Source organism: Choristoneura fumiferana, chromosome 28 (assembly GCF_025370935.1).
Source record: "Choristoneura fumiferana chromosome 28, NRCan_CFum_1, whole genome shotgun sequence".
NCBI lineage: Eukaryota > Metazoa > Arthropoda > Insecta > Lepidoptera > Tortricidae > Choristoneura > Choristoneura fumiferana.
Genome location: NC_133499.1, coordinates 888,477 through 905,664, shown reverse-complemented (window position 1 = coordinate 905,664; position 17,188 = coordinate 888,477). Strand labels below are relative to the sequence as shown.

Genomic DNA, 17,188 nt, shown 5'->3' with positions numbered 1-17,188 from the left:
CCGTGATATTTATTTATTTATTTATTTATTTTTATTTTCATCACCCGAGAGGGGCGTCGGATCACCGTGCTCTCGCATTAGAGCATGAAGTGATGTAAAAACTCGGATCTGTCGTCGCTAAAATAAATCGCGGTATTATTCTAGCACTTTTCTGCGCACGGCCTTTTGATTAATGATAACTAATATATTTCTTAGGGACAGATATTATAATTAGGGTATTGCCGACTAGTGACATCGAAAATTAGGTCACACAAAATATTAGGTATACTCGTACTTAGTTCCCTTAAAACTTTTTTTTATTTTTGTTGCAAAATATTTGCTGGCAATGTTAAATAATAAAATAAACAAAAAGCGGCCAGGGCGTGTCGAACACGCCCGAAATAGGGTTCCGTAGCCATTACGAAAAGATTAAGTAACAAATTTTTAAGGATTTCGTATTTTGTACGGAATATTCCAAGTTCAGGTATATTTTATGCCTTAGGCTGCTATTTACTCTTAAGATACTAATAATTCTCAATAAAACGTAACCGTTATAGTTTTCCTTGAAAGTTTGATATACTTAGGTACTACCATTCTGATTTTTTCCAAATTTTTCCACCCACCGGTTACATTTTAGAGGGGGGGGGACGCTCGATTTTAATGAAAATTTGCACTTTAAAGTTGCTACTACTACTACTTATAGCACAACACAACCAAGAAGATATATTGGAAAAAACTTTTTAACGTCTGTCTGTCTGATATTAATAACCATGTGAAGTACTCCATTACTGAATGATTATTCATAGATACCTAAAAATTATAGTTTTCTTTTGTTAAAGGAATTATACTATTTCAGAAAAGGCCAAAAAAACTAATTTTAAAATAATATTTATTTTATTATTGAGTAAATTGTACTTATAATTAAATTACATCATGACATTTAATACCGTATTAACTCAAAATGCTTCTGTATTAGGTACCTACATGATGACATGATGAGTTCTAAGTATGTAGAGGTTAGATTCAAATTATTATTCAAAACAGTTTTATTTTGAGTTAATACGGTACTTTTACTCGTTTGCCATCCAGTCCAATAAAAAAAAATTGAATGTCATGTGCGAATATTATTAAGGTAACAATAATGCAATAAAAATAAACAATAAAATTAAAAAACTGAAATTAAATGTCAATAAAAAAAAACCATTCCAAAATCAATTAAATCCTAACGGATTACTCTTAAACACTATCTTCGGTATTTTTAAATGTGTTCGGAATACACACAGTTGCGAATAAACCTTTTCGACTTTTTCATAATTTTTTATCTGTGACGGGGTACAGGTAGATGGCGCTAGTGTTGCGAGGTCCGTTTATATTCTATTTGTTCTAACATGATTCAAATGACAGATGCCAAACTGACAGAACTAGAGTCCCTCCTACTGTTACGAAAACTATCGATAATCGATACTTTTGCATGTACAAGTGCTAAAGGAGGCAATAATCAAACTGAAAGTCTTATTGGAATTAATATAATTTAACAACACTTGGAGTGTCACTTTCCGACTCTGACGAACAATCTTGCAAATTAATAATAAGTTCGTTTATTTTACCGCTTTTATTTTTACCGATAACTCTCACCTCTAGCAATGAGGGCTATCGTTTTTTGTCTCACTAGATGGCGCACTGTTGCGTGAGGTTTTTAAGTATGGCTTTCAAAGTCTGTTATTACGGGCGTGAAAACAAAGTTTAGATTAAAATCATATTTAATACACCTTAAAACCGTACCATAAAATATCGAGCATGCCACAGTGTTGCATAGTCCCCGTTTTGTTCGGAAAAAAAGGAGGACAAAGGTTTCCGAAAGACAAAACTGTCTCAAAACACAGACATTCATTGCCCCGGAACGCATATTTGCCATAATTAATTTCAGATATTGCAAAATATTCACAAAATTATTCTAATTATAAATAAACCCGCGTAGCTCACCCAAAAACTATGAGATTTAACATTTCGGAGACCTCACGCTACACTAGCGCCTCTAGTGGCGAATTTATACGCGATAGCCCTCATTGACAATGATACAACATTGTAAGGGCGTTGACAGTAGCTACATTGATAAATGTTTATCTAAGAGATGTCAAATAAATGTCAAAAATTATTTAAAGGCCTTCCGTACCAAGAGACAGCAATAACACCGCCATGTCAGATTTGAAATTAAATTTTGAGGATCAAAGTAAAATTCGACTTGAAAATAAAAAGCAGTTACTTAGCTTAAACTATTGAACTGTACACTTATTCCTCGCAAATTAATATTCTATTCTAAATTATTGAAGTGTCATGTCAATGAAGAGGCCTTGACGCGGCAGTGGGCGGATGTGGGCTAATTTGATAGTTTCTAAAATATAACGTCGGGTTACTTAAAAAACACCTGTGACTTTCAAAGCTGCTTACGCTTTACATCGCCTGGTAAGCTTCGATGAGACCGTTTAGAAAGGCGTAGACGGTCGGAGCCGGGGCCAGGAGTTTGTCGAAAAACGGCTGGGAATCCCCAGAGCCCGCGGCGACCCGGAGCCGCGCTACCAGAGCAGCAGAATAGACGCGGCTGTAGACCGTCGGCGGAAGAGGAGCACCACACAACAAGTTCAAGTCGTTCAGCTGACGCAGACATATCTGGAACTCCTTTAACTGATACAATACTTGGTCATCGTCAACAGCTTCCTGTTCAGCAGTTTCGGGAACTGCTAGATATTCAGCCAAGACAGCCGCTGCGATGTTGCAGTCTTCATCAGTGACTGTGCTCTCATCCGTTGTTGAGTCCAGAATGGGTTTGGATTGGAATGGAAACTTGGGAAGGTTTTTGCCGCATTTCTGGAGCACGAGGCTTAGTGTGATGTAGGAGAGGAGCACGCAGGTTGCCTCGGTGCTTGTGTCGACGCTTTTCTTGCGGGAGAAGTAGACCAGGGCTACTACTAGGAGTCTTGCGCCTTCTGGTAGCTTTTTCAAGGGTTGTAGGCTCGCAAGCTGCAGTGTCTCCTTCAAGAAGTGCTCGAACAAGGCGAACTCGCGCACCGAATCCCAACCATTCTCAAACACGCACACGCTCGCTTCGTACTCCGGCTTCCGGATGGAATACAGCTCAGACACTACCATACTTTCCTGCCCCGATAGAGTGTCATACACTAAAGTGAACCCGTCATTTTGGAAATCAGTGAGCAGATCGTATGCGTATTTCACGATTTCTAGAGACGAAACCATTGGGTCTACCAGTTCTACGTCCATGGAACCGAAGAAGTGTTTGGAACGGTACAGGTTGACGTAGTTTATCGGGATGTTGTTTGAAGCGACACCTTTAGCGAACCAGTTGGGGTCGCCTGGTGCCACGGTGGCGGCTGCGGGGTTCAGCAGACAGGCGGCGCTGAGACCGCCCTTCTCGCGTCTTCTGATCAGCAGCTGAGCTTTGTCGACCTCTTCGACGAACTTTTTCTCATCCTCGGCATTTACAAATTGCGAAACCATCTTTATTGTTGTATTTCTGTTGTTCTTCGAAACCCAATACAGTAAACTTAAGTTCCTTTTGAAGTAACCCAGAGGTGCACGTATGCGTTTGAAGAACTCCTGAAAAAAGTTTTCTGGGAAGATGTTTTCGTCAGTCAACACAATGAAAAGGGCTAATTTCTCTGCCGTCAAAGTGTACTTCCTCATGAATTTGTCCAACGAGAAATAGCGGCAGGTGATGGTGTTGTCTCTTTCATTGAATTTGAGTTCGTTCCGCGGGATATACCGGAGTCCAGTGAAGCAGAATTCAACGTCGTAGCTGATGACAGGACAGTCAAGAGTCTGAGCGAGCTCGATGATGTCTCTCTTGCTCTCGTACTCGCACGTAACATACTCAAAGTCCATTTCCTTGAGTACTTCCATATAAATATTCTTCATAAAAACCGGACTGACGATTTCGCCTTTATTTTTTGCCAACCTCTTTGCCATGTTCTCATGTCCACCTTTAAAGATGAAATAGCATTTGACGTTGGCTTTCTTGAACATGGCGAGGTGTTCTCGCAGGTAGTTGGCGTAGCGATGGCTCTCGCAGCCAAGTTTGAAGGGTAGTTGGCTCTCCTGGTAGGAGTTGTAGAAGTAGTTCTGCCCGTCTATGACGACGGTGGAGTCGTGGAGAACCATAGACTCTAACTCGCTCACTTCGACGAACTTGCAGAATGTCCTTATCCTCATCTTGAACTGGAATGTAAAACAAAAAAAGAATGACATGAGAGGCTCATATAATTGACAAGATTTCATTTTTTTTAACACCTGTAAATTACTACAGGAATCGAAAGACTTTTGCCTCCTGTCCTGAACATGGGAAAATATTTATTATGATTGATTTCTCCATATTTAAAAAAATGCAAAAAATTGAAAAAATATGTCTGAATTTGCTAACACTACCACGGAATACATATTATGTTTCCTTTGCCTTTTTACTAGAAAAAGGAGCTGTCATAATTTTGACAACGTCTCTATGCAACGTCTACGTCAGATTTACGTTATTTTTTTTAAGAGACTTGACAAAAGCTGTGACAAAAGTAATGTATCTATTGTGTGGTAATTTTGGAGTTATGCCCTTTTTAACCGACTTCAAAAAAAGGAGGAGGTTATCAATTCGGTTGTATTTTTTAGAATAAGCACATCTTGAAAAAATTGTAATAAACTAATTAATAGTTGTAGTGAAATTTTAAAAAATATCAGCGTTTTTCTCTTTCCAACCAGAATACAGAGAACGAATCAAATTATAGTCTTAGAAATATGAAATCTTATTGTCAATTGATCTAACAAACCCAAAACTAACCTAACCAACAAAAAGTTGAAAACCCCCGACTTGTCACTTCAAAGTTAAGTATCACAAAAACGGCTGAACCGATTTTGATGAGACATGTCTAAGAACAATCGCTAGAAAACCTGATTCAAATCGGTCAACCCGTTTAAGAGCTACGGTGCCGGTGCCACAGACAGACACACATAGCGGTCAAACTTATAACACCCCTTTTTTGCGTTGGTGGTTAAAAAAGAATTACTTTGCTAACCCGCGACCTAACGATGGCTAAGTCTTTACAACAAATGTGTGTTCATGCAGCTCCTCCGTCTCCACACAGTAAGATCACACACATCACACAAACCCAACTATCATCAGCGCCACACTAAGCCTACGCGTTTCGAACTCGATCAGAGTTCATTATCATTGTGTTGTGTCAGATAAGGTGGTGGTGATAGTTGGGTTTGTGTAGTGAGTGTGTTTGTTCTTACAGCGTGGAGACGGAGATTAGAAGCTGCATGAACATACACTACTTGCATAGACGTGGCTATCGGTCGCGGATGAGCAAAGGTTAATTAAAAACTCAAAGTTATTTACATGTTGTAGTGTTCCTACTAAGTATACTCAACGCCGTATTTAGATTCCAAAAAAGTTACCAAAAATGGCCGAACATCACTTTCACAAGGTGTCATTTTCATTGTGATGTTCCAGATGTAACCAACCCGTGCACATTAATAAAAAAATAGTCTTATAATATTCTGTTCTTATTTAGACCTTAAATGGGTACCGGCAACAAAAATGACCACGAGTATTGAAAGCATTCGATCAATCCAAACGTCACGAAAGTCAGAGGGACAATACGATCCGAACTTCGATTTACGAATTTCGTGGTAGCCCGCCAGATGCCGAATGAAGTGACAATTGGTGATGTCATGGTGGCCCTGTGGCCGCCATGTTTACCATAGTTTTCCTGTGATTTGTTGGCAATATTTATGTGCATATCAAAAATATTTATAAATAGTATATACGCAAATGATGAGATTAATAGTTGTTTAAACCTGACGTATTGCCACTGTAATATGAACTTTTCTTCACAAAACAGTTTCAACCGAATATCTGTTGGTGAAATTAATCATCATCCCAGCCTATATACGTCCCACTGCAGGGCACAGGCCTCCCCTCAGAATGAGAGGGCCTGGGCAGTAGTTCCCACGCGGGCCCAGTGCGGATTGGGAACTTCACACGCACCATTGAATTGCTTCGCAGGTTTGAAAAACTAATAAAAATGAAATGAAAAATGGTGAAATTAATATTTAGGTACATTAAATTATCGTTCGTGTTAAGTCAATTTAGCGATAATTTACATGTTTTGTTCGAGTAATTTTTAATATTGAGATAACAATTGGACTTTTGTACCACGACGCTAACTAAAAATACCTTAAGTGTTCATCAAAGCTAGTAGGTACGTATCTTGTTTGTGTTTTATTCATAGCTTACTATTTTATACTCTTGACATGCGAATATAGGTACCTACCTAATGTCTAGTGTAAAGTTAACGACGAGTGACATGAGTGGGAGTGACAGATATTTGCTGGCAATGTTTTTTTTATTGAGAAATGTTTATGAAGTTTCTAGGACCTACTTTACAGCAACAGCCCTTAAGATTTATTTGTACTGTGTACCTAACCTATATGACGATACCGGATATACGGGGATACCGGGGATACGGTAGGTACCTATGGTTATCGACAACTCATATTTAGCAGTGAGGGCAACTCTAAAACTCACACAGACGTCTACAAATTTACACAGCCAAGCCCATCTCACTTTCGGTCACGCTGTCGTGACGCTGTCAAGCGAGGTCGGTTTGTCTAGTACTACTCATATTAAATACGTTTATGGGCCCGAAGTACAGTATTCCGATAATCAATTTTCCGAAATGACACCGCTAATTCGGAAATATGTCATTCGGCAAAATAAACTTCGTGGTTTTAATAATCGGAATCTTGATTTCGAATCTCGAATTAATATCAATCAATTTAGATTTTTTCGAACTGATCTAATGCTGAAGCCGGAAGGTAGGCAACGGAACTCTGTTATAAAACAACGGAAATAAGCCGTGTTCGGGCTTCATTTTTTTTTATAGACTGGATGGCAAACGAGCAAGTGGGTCTCCTGATGGTAAGAGATCACCACCGCCCATAAACATCTGCAACACCAGGGGTATTGCAGACGCGTTGCCAACCAGGAGGCCTAAGATGGGATACCTCACGTGCCAGTATTTCACCGGCTGTCTTACTCTCCACGCCGAAACACAACAATGCAAGCACTGCTGCTTCACGGCAGGATTAGCGAGCAAGATGGTGGTAGCAATCCGGGCGGACCTTGCACAAGGTCCTACCACCTGCGAATTCATGGAATCGTTGTGACATGTACTTAGGCTACGAATCACTAAAAAGTAAGAAATAAAGAAAATGTTTAACAAAAAAGTAAAGCCGACTCCAAAAAATAAAAAAATAAAAAATGGAACCGACTACAAAACATTTGAAAATATTTTTCTAGGTAGGTACGACCCAGCCCGATCATGTTGAAACCAATTTTCGTTGTAAGTATTTATTAAGCGTTACCTTTCCATATTTTTTGCATATTTTTTGGACTAACGGTTTACAAGATAAGAGGGGGGGACACAATTTTTGCTACTTTGGGAGCGATTATTTCCGGAAACCTTCAATTAATCAAAAAAGTTTTCGAGAAACCTTACTATCTTTTCAAAAGAGCTGTCGAACTATGTGCCACACGTTGATACGAGTTAAAAAAAAACAATTTCTGTTACGTGTATGGGTGCCCCCTAAAATATTTATTTTGTAATTTAACTACAAAACTAAATAGCGGCTTTGACAAGACATCTGTACTCCAAATTTCATTGAAATACATCTTGTAGTTTTCGAGTAAAATGCCTGTGACATATGGACGGACGGACAGACAGACAGACAGACGGACTTCACGAAACTATAAGGATTCCGTTTTTGCCATTTTGGCTCCGGAACCCTAAAAAGTTGGAATAACCCATTTTGCGTCAGGGATTAAAAATAGTGAAAATACTTACAGTTTGTTCAGCAAAGTTACTTCCACAGCAAACTATTACTATCTCCAATTTTTATTCTAAATTATATCTTTATTTTTGAATAACTTCCGTATCTTTGATGCCTCAACCTGTCTCGATCTCTTCAATACAATGAGTAATTGACTGCGACGCAAGCGCAAGAAATAGGCAGGTGCAATCACTTGCTGATAAAAGTACATGTATTAGTGGGAGCAGAGTTGCCAGCTGTAAAATTTATTTTTACTCATAATCAATTTTGTTTACAAAATGTGGTTCAAATCATGTAGTAATTAAGATTTGTATTTACGTATTCTAAGCAAATAAATCATTCTTTCTTTCTTTGTAAATACTGTTACGGCGGTGGGTTAGGGGGAAACTTTGATCGTGTTTTCCGACCCATTGGAGGCGTTTTCAGCAGGCTGGAATACTGTTTCAGGCCGTTTCAGAGGACGCTCTATCATATATTAGTTTATCAAAATTTCACCCAAGTAACCGTCGTTTTCAGGCGCCTGAAACCTGTTTTCAGTCCGTTTCAGGCCACCCTCTATCCGATGACGTCATAACCTGAAAACCCGTTTTCAGGCGTTTTCAGGACCCCTTATGGGCCCCCTGAAGTACATTTCAGTATATGGCCAAATTTTCAATAGGAGTGAAAAAGACAGCTATACTGACAGATACACATTCGAGAAGGTGTGTGACAAGGATAGCCTATATGTGTGAGAGAAACAGACTGATGATCCTGTTTCCGGAATATTCTAATAACTGTGTGAGAGAGATAGCACATGAAAGAGAGAGACACTACTCGTTTCCGGAACATTCGAGATGTAGGTATGACGTCCTAGCTGGACTGTTCTCGAACTTGGTGGACCGATTCACCGGGGGTATATAAGCCGGGTGAGGTTGCGGCGGAGGACAGTTTTCGAATGCGATACCGAGCGATAAACATCGAAAAGAATTAAAGCGACTTGTAAGTGAGTTTTAGAGTGCGGAATTACTGTGAACTGTTTTTAAGTGTTTTGTAAAGTTAAGTAACAGTGTGAAAATAAATCCTACTCTTATTCATCGGTGTTAAAAGTGCTTTTCAATCACGAACCCACCCCACGAACGTAACAATACAATTTATTAAATAGATAACCTAACAAACAAAAATCTGGAAAACCCCCGACATTGTCATTTCAAAGTTCAATATCTCAAAAACGGCGGAACCGATTTTGATAAATTATGTCTAAGAACCATCGCTAGAAAACCAGCTTTAATCCACCCGTTTAAGAGCTACGGTGCCACAGACAGACACAGACACACATAGCGGAGCGAAGACACGGAGAACAGGACACTACTACTGAACTTCTGTATATTCAATTTAATAATACTAAGTATATCGGAACTAGTATTTATAAATAAAAACATTTTTATCTTTACTTCTCAAAAATCTCGTGTTTGGTTTTCTAACCCGCGTGCTCGGGACGGGAGTAAACTGCTGTTCTACGAAACTCGAAAATTGAAATTTGTATCGTATGTACATACCGTCCCGCTAACGTTTAATGAGGGCTATCGTTTTTTGTCTCACTAGATGGCGCACTGTTGCATGAGGTTTTTAAGTGTGGCTTTCAGAGTCTGTTATTACGGGCGTTAACACAAAGTTTAGATTAAAATCATATTTAAAACACCTTAAAACCGTACCATAAAAATATCCAGCCACCACAGTGTTGCTAAGTCCCGTTTTGTTCGGAAAAAAAAGGGAGGACAAAAGTTTCCGAAAGACAAAACTGTCTCAAAACACAGACATTCATTGCCCCGTAACGCATAATTGCCATAATTAATTTCAGGTAATGCAAAGTATTCACAAAATTGTTCTAATTATAAATAAACCCGCGTAGCTCACCCAAAAACTATGAGATTTGACATTTCGGAGACCTCACGCTACACTAGCGCCTCTAGCGGTGAATTCATTCGCGATAGCCCTCATTATGTAGGTAATACGAGAGTGAGAGGGACGGAATGGCACGAACTTCGATTTTCGAATTTCATAGTAGCCCCGCGGAATAGAATAGAATATTTATTATGTCAGAAATAATGTTCCGCCGTGATTTCATAATAACCACATCGAAACCGGACCATCCATTTAAGAATTACGGTGCTACAAACAAATTTTGGAGTGAAGCTTTTAACTGAACACCCCTCTTTTTGCGTTGGGGGCGGTGAAAAATAACAGCAGCGCCAACATTAAAAATAAAAAATCTGTGAACCCCGTCTGTCTACTTTTCATTTAGTCATTCTGCGCACATTAAAAAATTAAAACTGAAAAAATCCGAGTATACTGTAAAATAATAATATTGCTTACTTACATACAATAAAGTCTCGTTACAATTTTTTGTATTAACATGACAACATGTGTATTCTACATGTCGTAAAAAAATTATAGGGGTTTTAGTATTTTTTTTTGTACCCTAATTTACCTTTTATTCTATTCTATTTCTATCAATAAAATTTTTATACTAGGAATAAGTTCATCTTTGTGCACGTATCTTTATGTTTGTAAATTCTGTGCGTTTCTGAATTTTGTCCAATAAAGTTTATTTTAGATAGATTCCAATGGGTGGTTGTCGAAGTATCTCGCACAGCAAACCAAAAATCTCGGATTCGTACAAGAAGCCTCTTACGGTTGGCAACATAGAAGGGACTATCTAATCTCTCTATAATATAGTTATTCGAAACGAATGTGTTTCGTTTCAAGTAATCTTCATTCATGAGACGTTTTTTTAACCAAACAATTAGGCACGTTAAAACCATCTTGTTTTTTTGTTTTGTTCATTAAGCCACGAATCCTTGTAAAACTAACAGCTGTCCTTTATTGTGAGTATTATAAAATATTTTTTAAACTAATGTGGATTAAGTGCAGATTCTTTCTTAATACCTACATAAATGTTGGATACATTTTTTTTCATCTCCTCGAATTTACTGTTAAATTGAGCTTTTATAAGTAAAATGCTGTCATTTAAACTTTTTTTTGTAAAGACGTATTAGTAGAGCGTGGTGTGCTTGAAACGGAACGCAACCGTAAAGCGAGTTAGTAAGTTGGGGATTCACCCAATCACATCGCGGCATGATGTTCTAAAAATAACTATGAATGTATAGTTAGTTACCTATTGCATTGTTTTACAAATCTAATCTAATAAGTACTTATAGAGATATGAAATTGTGTACGGGTATTATTCATGCAACTTACTAAAATGAATAACAACTAAGTAGGTATGTAATTTTTAGGAGTTCTACTTAATGGAAGTTCAGTAAAATCCCGGAACGGGACTTAAGTAAGCAAAGGCTAGTGTATAATATAGGTAAATGATAACTTTTGCGTTTAACTTACAATGTCGTTTAGATATTTTCCACCCCTCTGCTTTGACAATATGTACAAAGAGAAACGTGTATATTTGTGGCTGTTTTTTTGCCTTCATATTTTTGTCTGTCATTGTACAGATATTTTTGAGCTCCTTTATATTCACATGTTTATGATTTTTATGATATACGTAACTAGTGACTATGTGTGTAGATATTTCCGACCCTTGTTTTAGCCCCCGACTGAAAAAGAGGGGTATTATAAGTTTGACCGCTATGTCTGTCGGTCTGTGGCACCGTAGCTCTTAAACGGGTGTACCGATTTGAATGCGGTTTTTTTTTAATTGAAAGCAGTTTTTCTAGCGATGATTCTTAGACATGTTTTATCAAAATCGGTTCAGCCGTTTTTGAGATATTGAACTTTGAAGTGACAAAGTCGGGGGTTTTCCAACTTTTTTGTTGGTTATATTGTTCAATGTATATGAGAAACGTGTGTATGTACATATATATTTATGGCTGCTTGTTTGCCTACATGTTTTTGTCTGTCATTGTACAGATATAAATGAGCGTGTACCCCATCAACAAAGTTCTTCTCCAAAATTTTTTTTAAAAGAGTAAGCGACATGACGCTGGCTCAATCAAAAGATCGTTCATCGAAGATTGAAAGGGATAGCCAAAAGTAAAAAAAAAAAAAAAAAAAAAAAAAACTGATTCATATCGTTTTCGTGATGCCAATATCATTTAAGTTTTAATACGAGAGTGAGAGGGACGGTACGATACTGTTGAGGCATAGAATGAAATAAGTTTTTTTTATTATAAATATGGTTTAATTACCATTAGAAAAAATGTACAAGTCTAAGTTTTTAGTAATTATTTAGGACACGAGCGTTCGTAACGGTGTCGCGTAGAGAAGTGCGAGAGAGACGGCGCGTGACGCCGGGGGTGTCGTCGCGCCGGCACGCCGCGCGGCGCAGGCTCCGGGATTGGTCACGACGCTCGGGCTACGATGAGAGATGCGACGGCGCGAACATACTCCGAGACGCTGAAAGCCTAGCTTTCAGGAACCTCTTGTTCGTCGCGCAGGGGACAAATGAGGTTGAGAGCCCGCCTTGTGCCCTCTGGACGCCATCCGTGCCGGGGTGAAGCTTGACGACCCGTCCCATTCGCCAGTGTAGAGGCTGCAGCGTCTCGTCCTTGATAAGAACGAGCTCGGCCAGCTGCAGGTCGCGCTGCCGTGTGCGCCACTTGACGCGCTGCTGTAGTTCGGACACGTACTCGGACGACCAGCGCGCCCAGAAGTGCTGGCGCAGCTGCTCCAGTTTTTTAAAGCGATCCAGGTGGCGTGGGTTATTGTCTTGCAGCGATGGGGTCGGCAGCGACATCAGCGCCCTGCCAACCAGAAAGTGCCCTGGCGTGAGCGGGGAAAAATCGTCGGGGGAGGAGAGCTTCTATTTGGCTAAATAATGAGGACAGTTCCTCGAATGTAAGATGCGTGTTGCCCATAATCCGTTTAAGATGAAATATTGCCATCTTAATGCAGGCCTCGACGTAGCCATTACGATTAGGGGCGTAAGCCGGGGTAAGTTTGAACCTAATGTTTTGATCAGCTGCAAAGTTCGTCACACTATAGATGTTAAGCTAAACAAATTCATTTATTCCCTTTGCAGCGGCTACGAAATTACGGCCATTATCACAACATCTCCGACCAATCGCAATAAACCGGCGGAGCGCTAGTATGAATGCATCTTTGGATAATTCGCTTACGACCTTTAAGTGAACACATTTATACCTAAGCATACAAATAGGCACAGATAGCATTTGGTGATTTTGCATCCGCGACCACGGCGATGTTATTAAAAAAAGGTCCACCGAAGTCAACGGCAGTGGCCGCAAATGGAAAATCAGGATTTAATAAATTGCGTTATGGAAAATATCGTTAAATCATTTTAAGGTATTTTTTACAGCACGCCTAGCATGCACAAATGAGATTATCGCGTATGAATATCGCCGCTAAGGCGCTAGTATAGCGTGAGGTCTCCGAAATGTCAAATCTCATAGTTTCTGGTGAGCTACGCGGGTTAAGCCTACATTAGAATAATTTTGGTAAATATTTTGCAATTAGAATTAAATAATGTAAATTAAATTACGTTAAATGAATGGTCTGTGTTTTGAGATTTTTTGTCTTTCGGAAACCTTTGTCCTCCCTTTGGTCCGAACAAACCGCTAAGCAACACTGTGTAATGCTCGATTTGATTTTATGCTACGGTTTTAAGGTGTATTAAATATGATTTTAATCTAAACTTGTTTTCAAGCCCGTAATAACAGACTTTGAAAAGCCACACTTAAAAACCTCACGCAACAGTGCGCCATCTAGTGAGACTACAAACGATAGCCCTCATTGCGGGCCGTACCATCGGCCCCCAACGGGCCACACGGTGTCTCTTACTGAGGTCAAAAGGAGCTGCGGTCCTGCATGCAAGAGACGTATGTGTTCATGTTTCATTATGAGTTGAGTGAGTGTGTGTTTAGCAAGTAATAACATAGGATGCTTCTTATCACAGCTGTAATGAGAGCCAATAAAGGGTGTCAACGATAAGATATGTGACTTTGTATTTAGCTGTTTATTTTTACGTAAAATTTGTATTTAATCATGAAACAATTGCTGTTGCGCAAGCTTGATCCATGAGTGAAATGAATCACTAAGTTCTTGAAACGTCAATACGCCTGTCAATTTAGGACGGCTAGGCCTACAGTTATTTATAAATCGTTGCACGTATGCAAAGGCACGTTGAAGCGTTTTAAATTTAGAGAACCTATCGAAGTCTACGATAGATGGCGCTAGCTCCTTGAGACCGTTGACGTAATTTTAAGCTCAGGTAGAGTATTTGGTATAGAGCCGGTATTTAAAGTGGGCCAGTTGGTCTCGGGCTCAAGAAGGAACTCAGGTCCATGCCACCATAGAGCTGCACTAGCGACATGTTGCGGGTCCACGCCACGCGCCCCCAGGTCAGCCGGATTTTGTGCGGACGGAACGTGCCTCCAAGAGGCAGTTGGCGCGAGATCGGTTATGCAAGAACTACGGCGGAGTCCTTCCAAAATACAACGCGTGATATGGGCTTTCTCAGAGCCTTTGAAACGGAAGCGTACGTTTTTACCGCTAAAAGGGCTCCGGAGAGTTCCAGCCGTGGTATGGTGGTAGGTTTCATGGGAGCTACTCTATTCTTTGCACATAATAAATTTACGACTGGCTTGCCGGTACAGGAAATGGATTTGACGTAAACACAAGCGCAATATGCATCCTGACAACTGTCACTAAAACAGTGTAACTACAACTGAGGGTGATTCACATAGCACTTGCCTATAACCTATGTATATTTTAATGTTTTTAATAGTAGGGAAGCCCACGATGCTAAATCGGGATTTACTCGAGCGTCATAGAGACCTATTGGGTTGCGAAGCTTAGATCATAAGAAGAAAAAATGTCATATAATATATACCTTTTCATCGGTGGGGGGAATTGTTATAGATTTTCAAAAATGTAAAAAAAAACTGTTGCATGGACATACTCGAGCGCGTCAGATATTGATATCATCCATGTCCTACGTATTTTTAAAAATGTACGTATGTTAATCTGATTGTTTCCATGATGGGGGTGGTCGTACGTAAGGGTTGAAAATGATAAAAAAAAAAATTTAATCGGGCGCGTCAGATTTTCTAAGGGGATGTTAAGAGATCCTAAAAAAAGGCTCTTATATAATAATCTGACGATTTGGATGTGACGCAAATCCGTAGCCATTATTAGAATGTGCATAAAAAATTCGCCATTTTGAAATCCTCAAGCGCGTCAGATTAAGATATATATGGTTCATCTTCATGCCCTAGACGTGCTGTCTCATAATCTGACGATTATCTGGAGGGATTCGCCTAATCTGACAATTAAAATTTTTTTTTTCTTATTTTTTTTTAAATCATTGAACTTAATTTATTGAAAAGCTCAGGAAATAGCATGCAAATAAAAAAGTGTATGTTTTTTAAGTAGAATACTGTATTTATAAGAAAATAATTATAAAAAATTGAACTTTTTTGAGTATTTTTTCTCAATTATCATCGTTATCGGTAGAATCATCTTCTTCCTCTGACTCGAATTCCAAAAATACCAGCGCACGGCAGCGGCCACACAGTGAAACTTGAGTAAACAATAAGAACGAAATTTCTGCCGTAGTGTTGTCGCGGCCGTTAATAAATGCCATCCTTGTCTATTTATGAACGCATTCTGCAAGAATAAGCAAGCGAGATATAGGTCTACCAGTTTATATTTGTTAGTGAAATACGACACCCGCCATCGACCGGGAGCCGGTCGCTTGCCACTCTAGGGTTTTTGACAGCGTGCCGGGAGCCGATCGCCTGCCAAACAAGGATGTGCCGGGACCCGGACGCTTGCCACTCCAAGGGTAGCAAAAACGTTGGAAATACGTTGTTAACAATATCATGCCACGAACGAGTCTGTGTGATCAGCTGTGATGGCGTCTTGGCAACAGAAACCAGAGTGGGGACGGAGCGAGAGAGTAATAGATAGAGAAAGAGTGAGAGAGGAATAGAAACGCGGAGAGGGGAATATAGGCATCACGTAGCTGAATGCAATAAACTTTATCGATGAATGTTTGTTATTTCGGCTTGTGGAAACCGTCAGATTATATATTTTTCGTAATTCTTGAATTATTCCCTTCAAAATAAAAAAAAATTAACCACGCTCGAGAATGTCGAGATGACGTTTTTTTTTACAACTTTCTAGCCCTATCCCTTCTTTACGTCACTCTCAAATTGTCAGATTTGTGGAATACACACGTTTTAGTATGTGACTAACTCATCCTACCTTAATCTGACGCGCTCGGGAATTTCAGATGATGAATTTTTTTTTACTAATCTGATCCTTTATCCTTGACGGGCGGCCATGTATATGGGCTCATAGTTGGTGGAAGGACTTAACCGGGTACAAGGTATCCCCCTGTATATTAATCTGTCGCGCTTTAGTAAATCCCGAAATCCCTCTTGGGCTCCCTACTATAAGTGGTGCAAGTTTTTTATGAAGCGCGCCCAAATACGCTGAAATTCAGGTGGAGCGGGGTCGTCCCACCCAACCCTCGCTGCCCAGAGCTTTTGAATGAGCATTTTGGGCTTTACTGTGCACAGACTTAATAGTCCTAATGGATCGAATATTTTAAAGGTGATTGACAAAATGGAACACTTGGTTACTGTTTTATTACTGTGATCATCGTCAATCGAAAAGTTCAGCAGATCTTGACTAGGATTCCATCAACGTTAGGTTATCCTGCGAACTAATGAGGTTGGAAATGGAAATTAACAGTTCAATTGCATTTGAGCGGTATTTGCGTACGTTGAAACAGCCAGCCTCTAAGGCCTGGGCTACACCTGTTTGTATATACAGCAGGGCAGACTCTGAGTCTGCTCCTGTTAACAGATCATCACAGTAAAAATCATTCTGTATTATTGTTTTTATTAAGGGGTCAATGCACTCTTCCCCTAATTGCCACAAACATCTAGCAGCTAAGAAACTTGCAGACGCAAAGCCGTAAGTAACGGTGTTTAGAGTGAGCGAGCGAATGGGCAAATGTTCGTCTTCGCGCCATAGAATGACCTGCAAATGTCGATCTAACTCATTCATTAGAATTTGCCTGTAGGTACTGTTTTTCAATGTCGCCTGATAATACGTACTTATAATGGCGAAACATAAGTAATATATTATACTAGGAGTCTTGTATGCATGGACCTACCATTTGTATATTATTAATACTGTAGCCAGAAGAGGTAGGGCATGACGCGTCGAAGACGACGCGTAATTTTGTGCACTCACTTTGTCCCTTGATCACCGGGTGGTAAGGTAGGTAATTAGGGTTAGAGATCAGCTGAGATTCAGATAAATGCCCCAATTGCTTATATTCATCTATAAA

General features: G+C 39.5%; 1 protein-coding gene across 1 annotated transcript; it reads right to left on the bottom strand.

The window, feature by feature from the left end:
- Window positions 1-2,231: 2,231 nt before the first annotated feature.
- Window positions 2,232-8,039, bottom strand: LOC141443817 (uncharacterized). The gene is made up of 2 exons (XM_074109179.1): window positions 7,887-8,039; window positions 2,232-4,209 (listed from the first exon to the last, which is right to left on the bottom strand). The coding sequence occupies exon 2, from the start codon at window positions 4,201-4,203 to the stop codon at window positions 2,431-2,433; it is 1,773 nt and encodes a 590-aa protein (XP_073965280.1). The 5' UTR covers window positions 4,204-4,209; window positions 7,887-8,039; the 3' UTR covers window positions 2,232-2,430.
- Window positions 8,040-17,188: the final 9,149 nt, after the last annotated feature.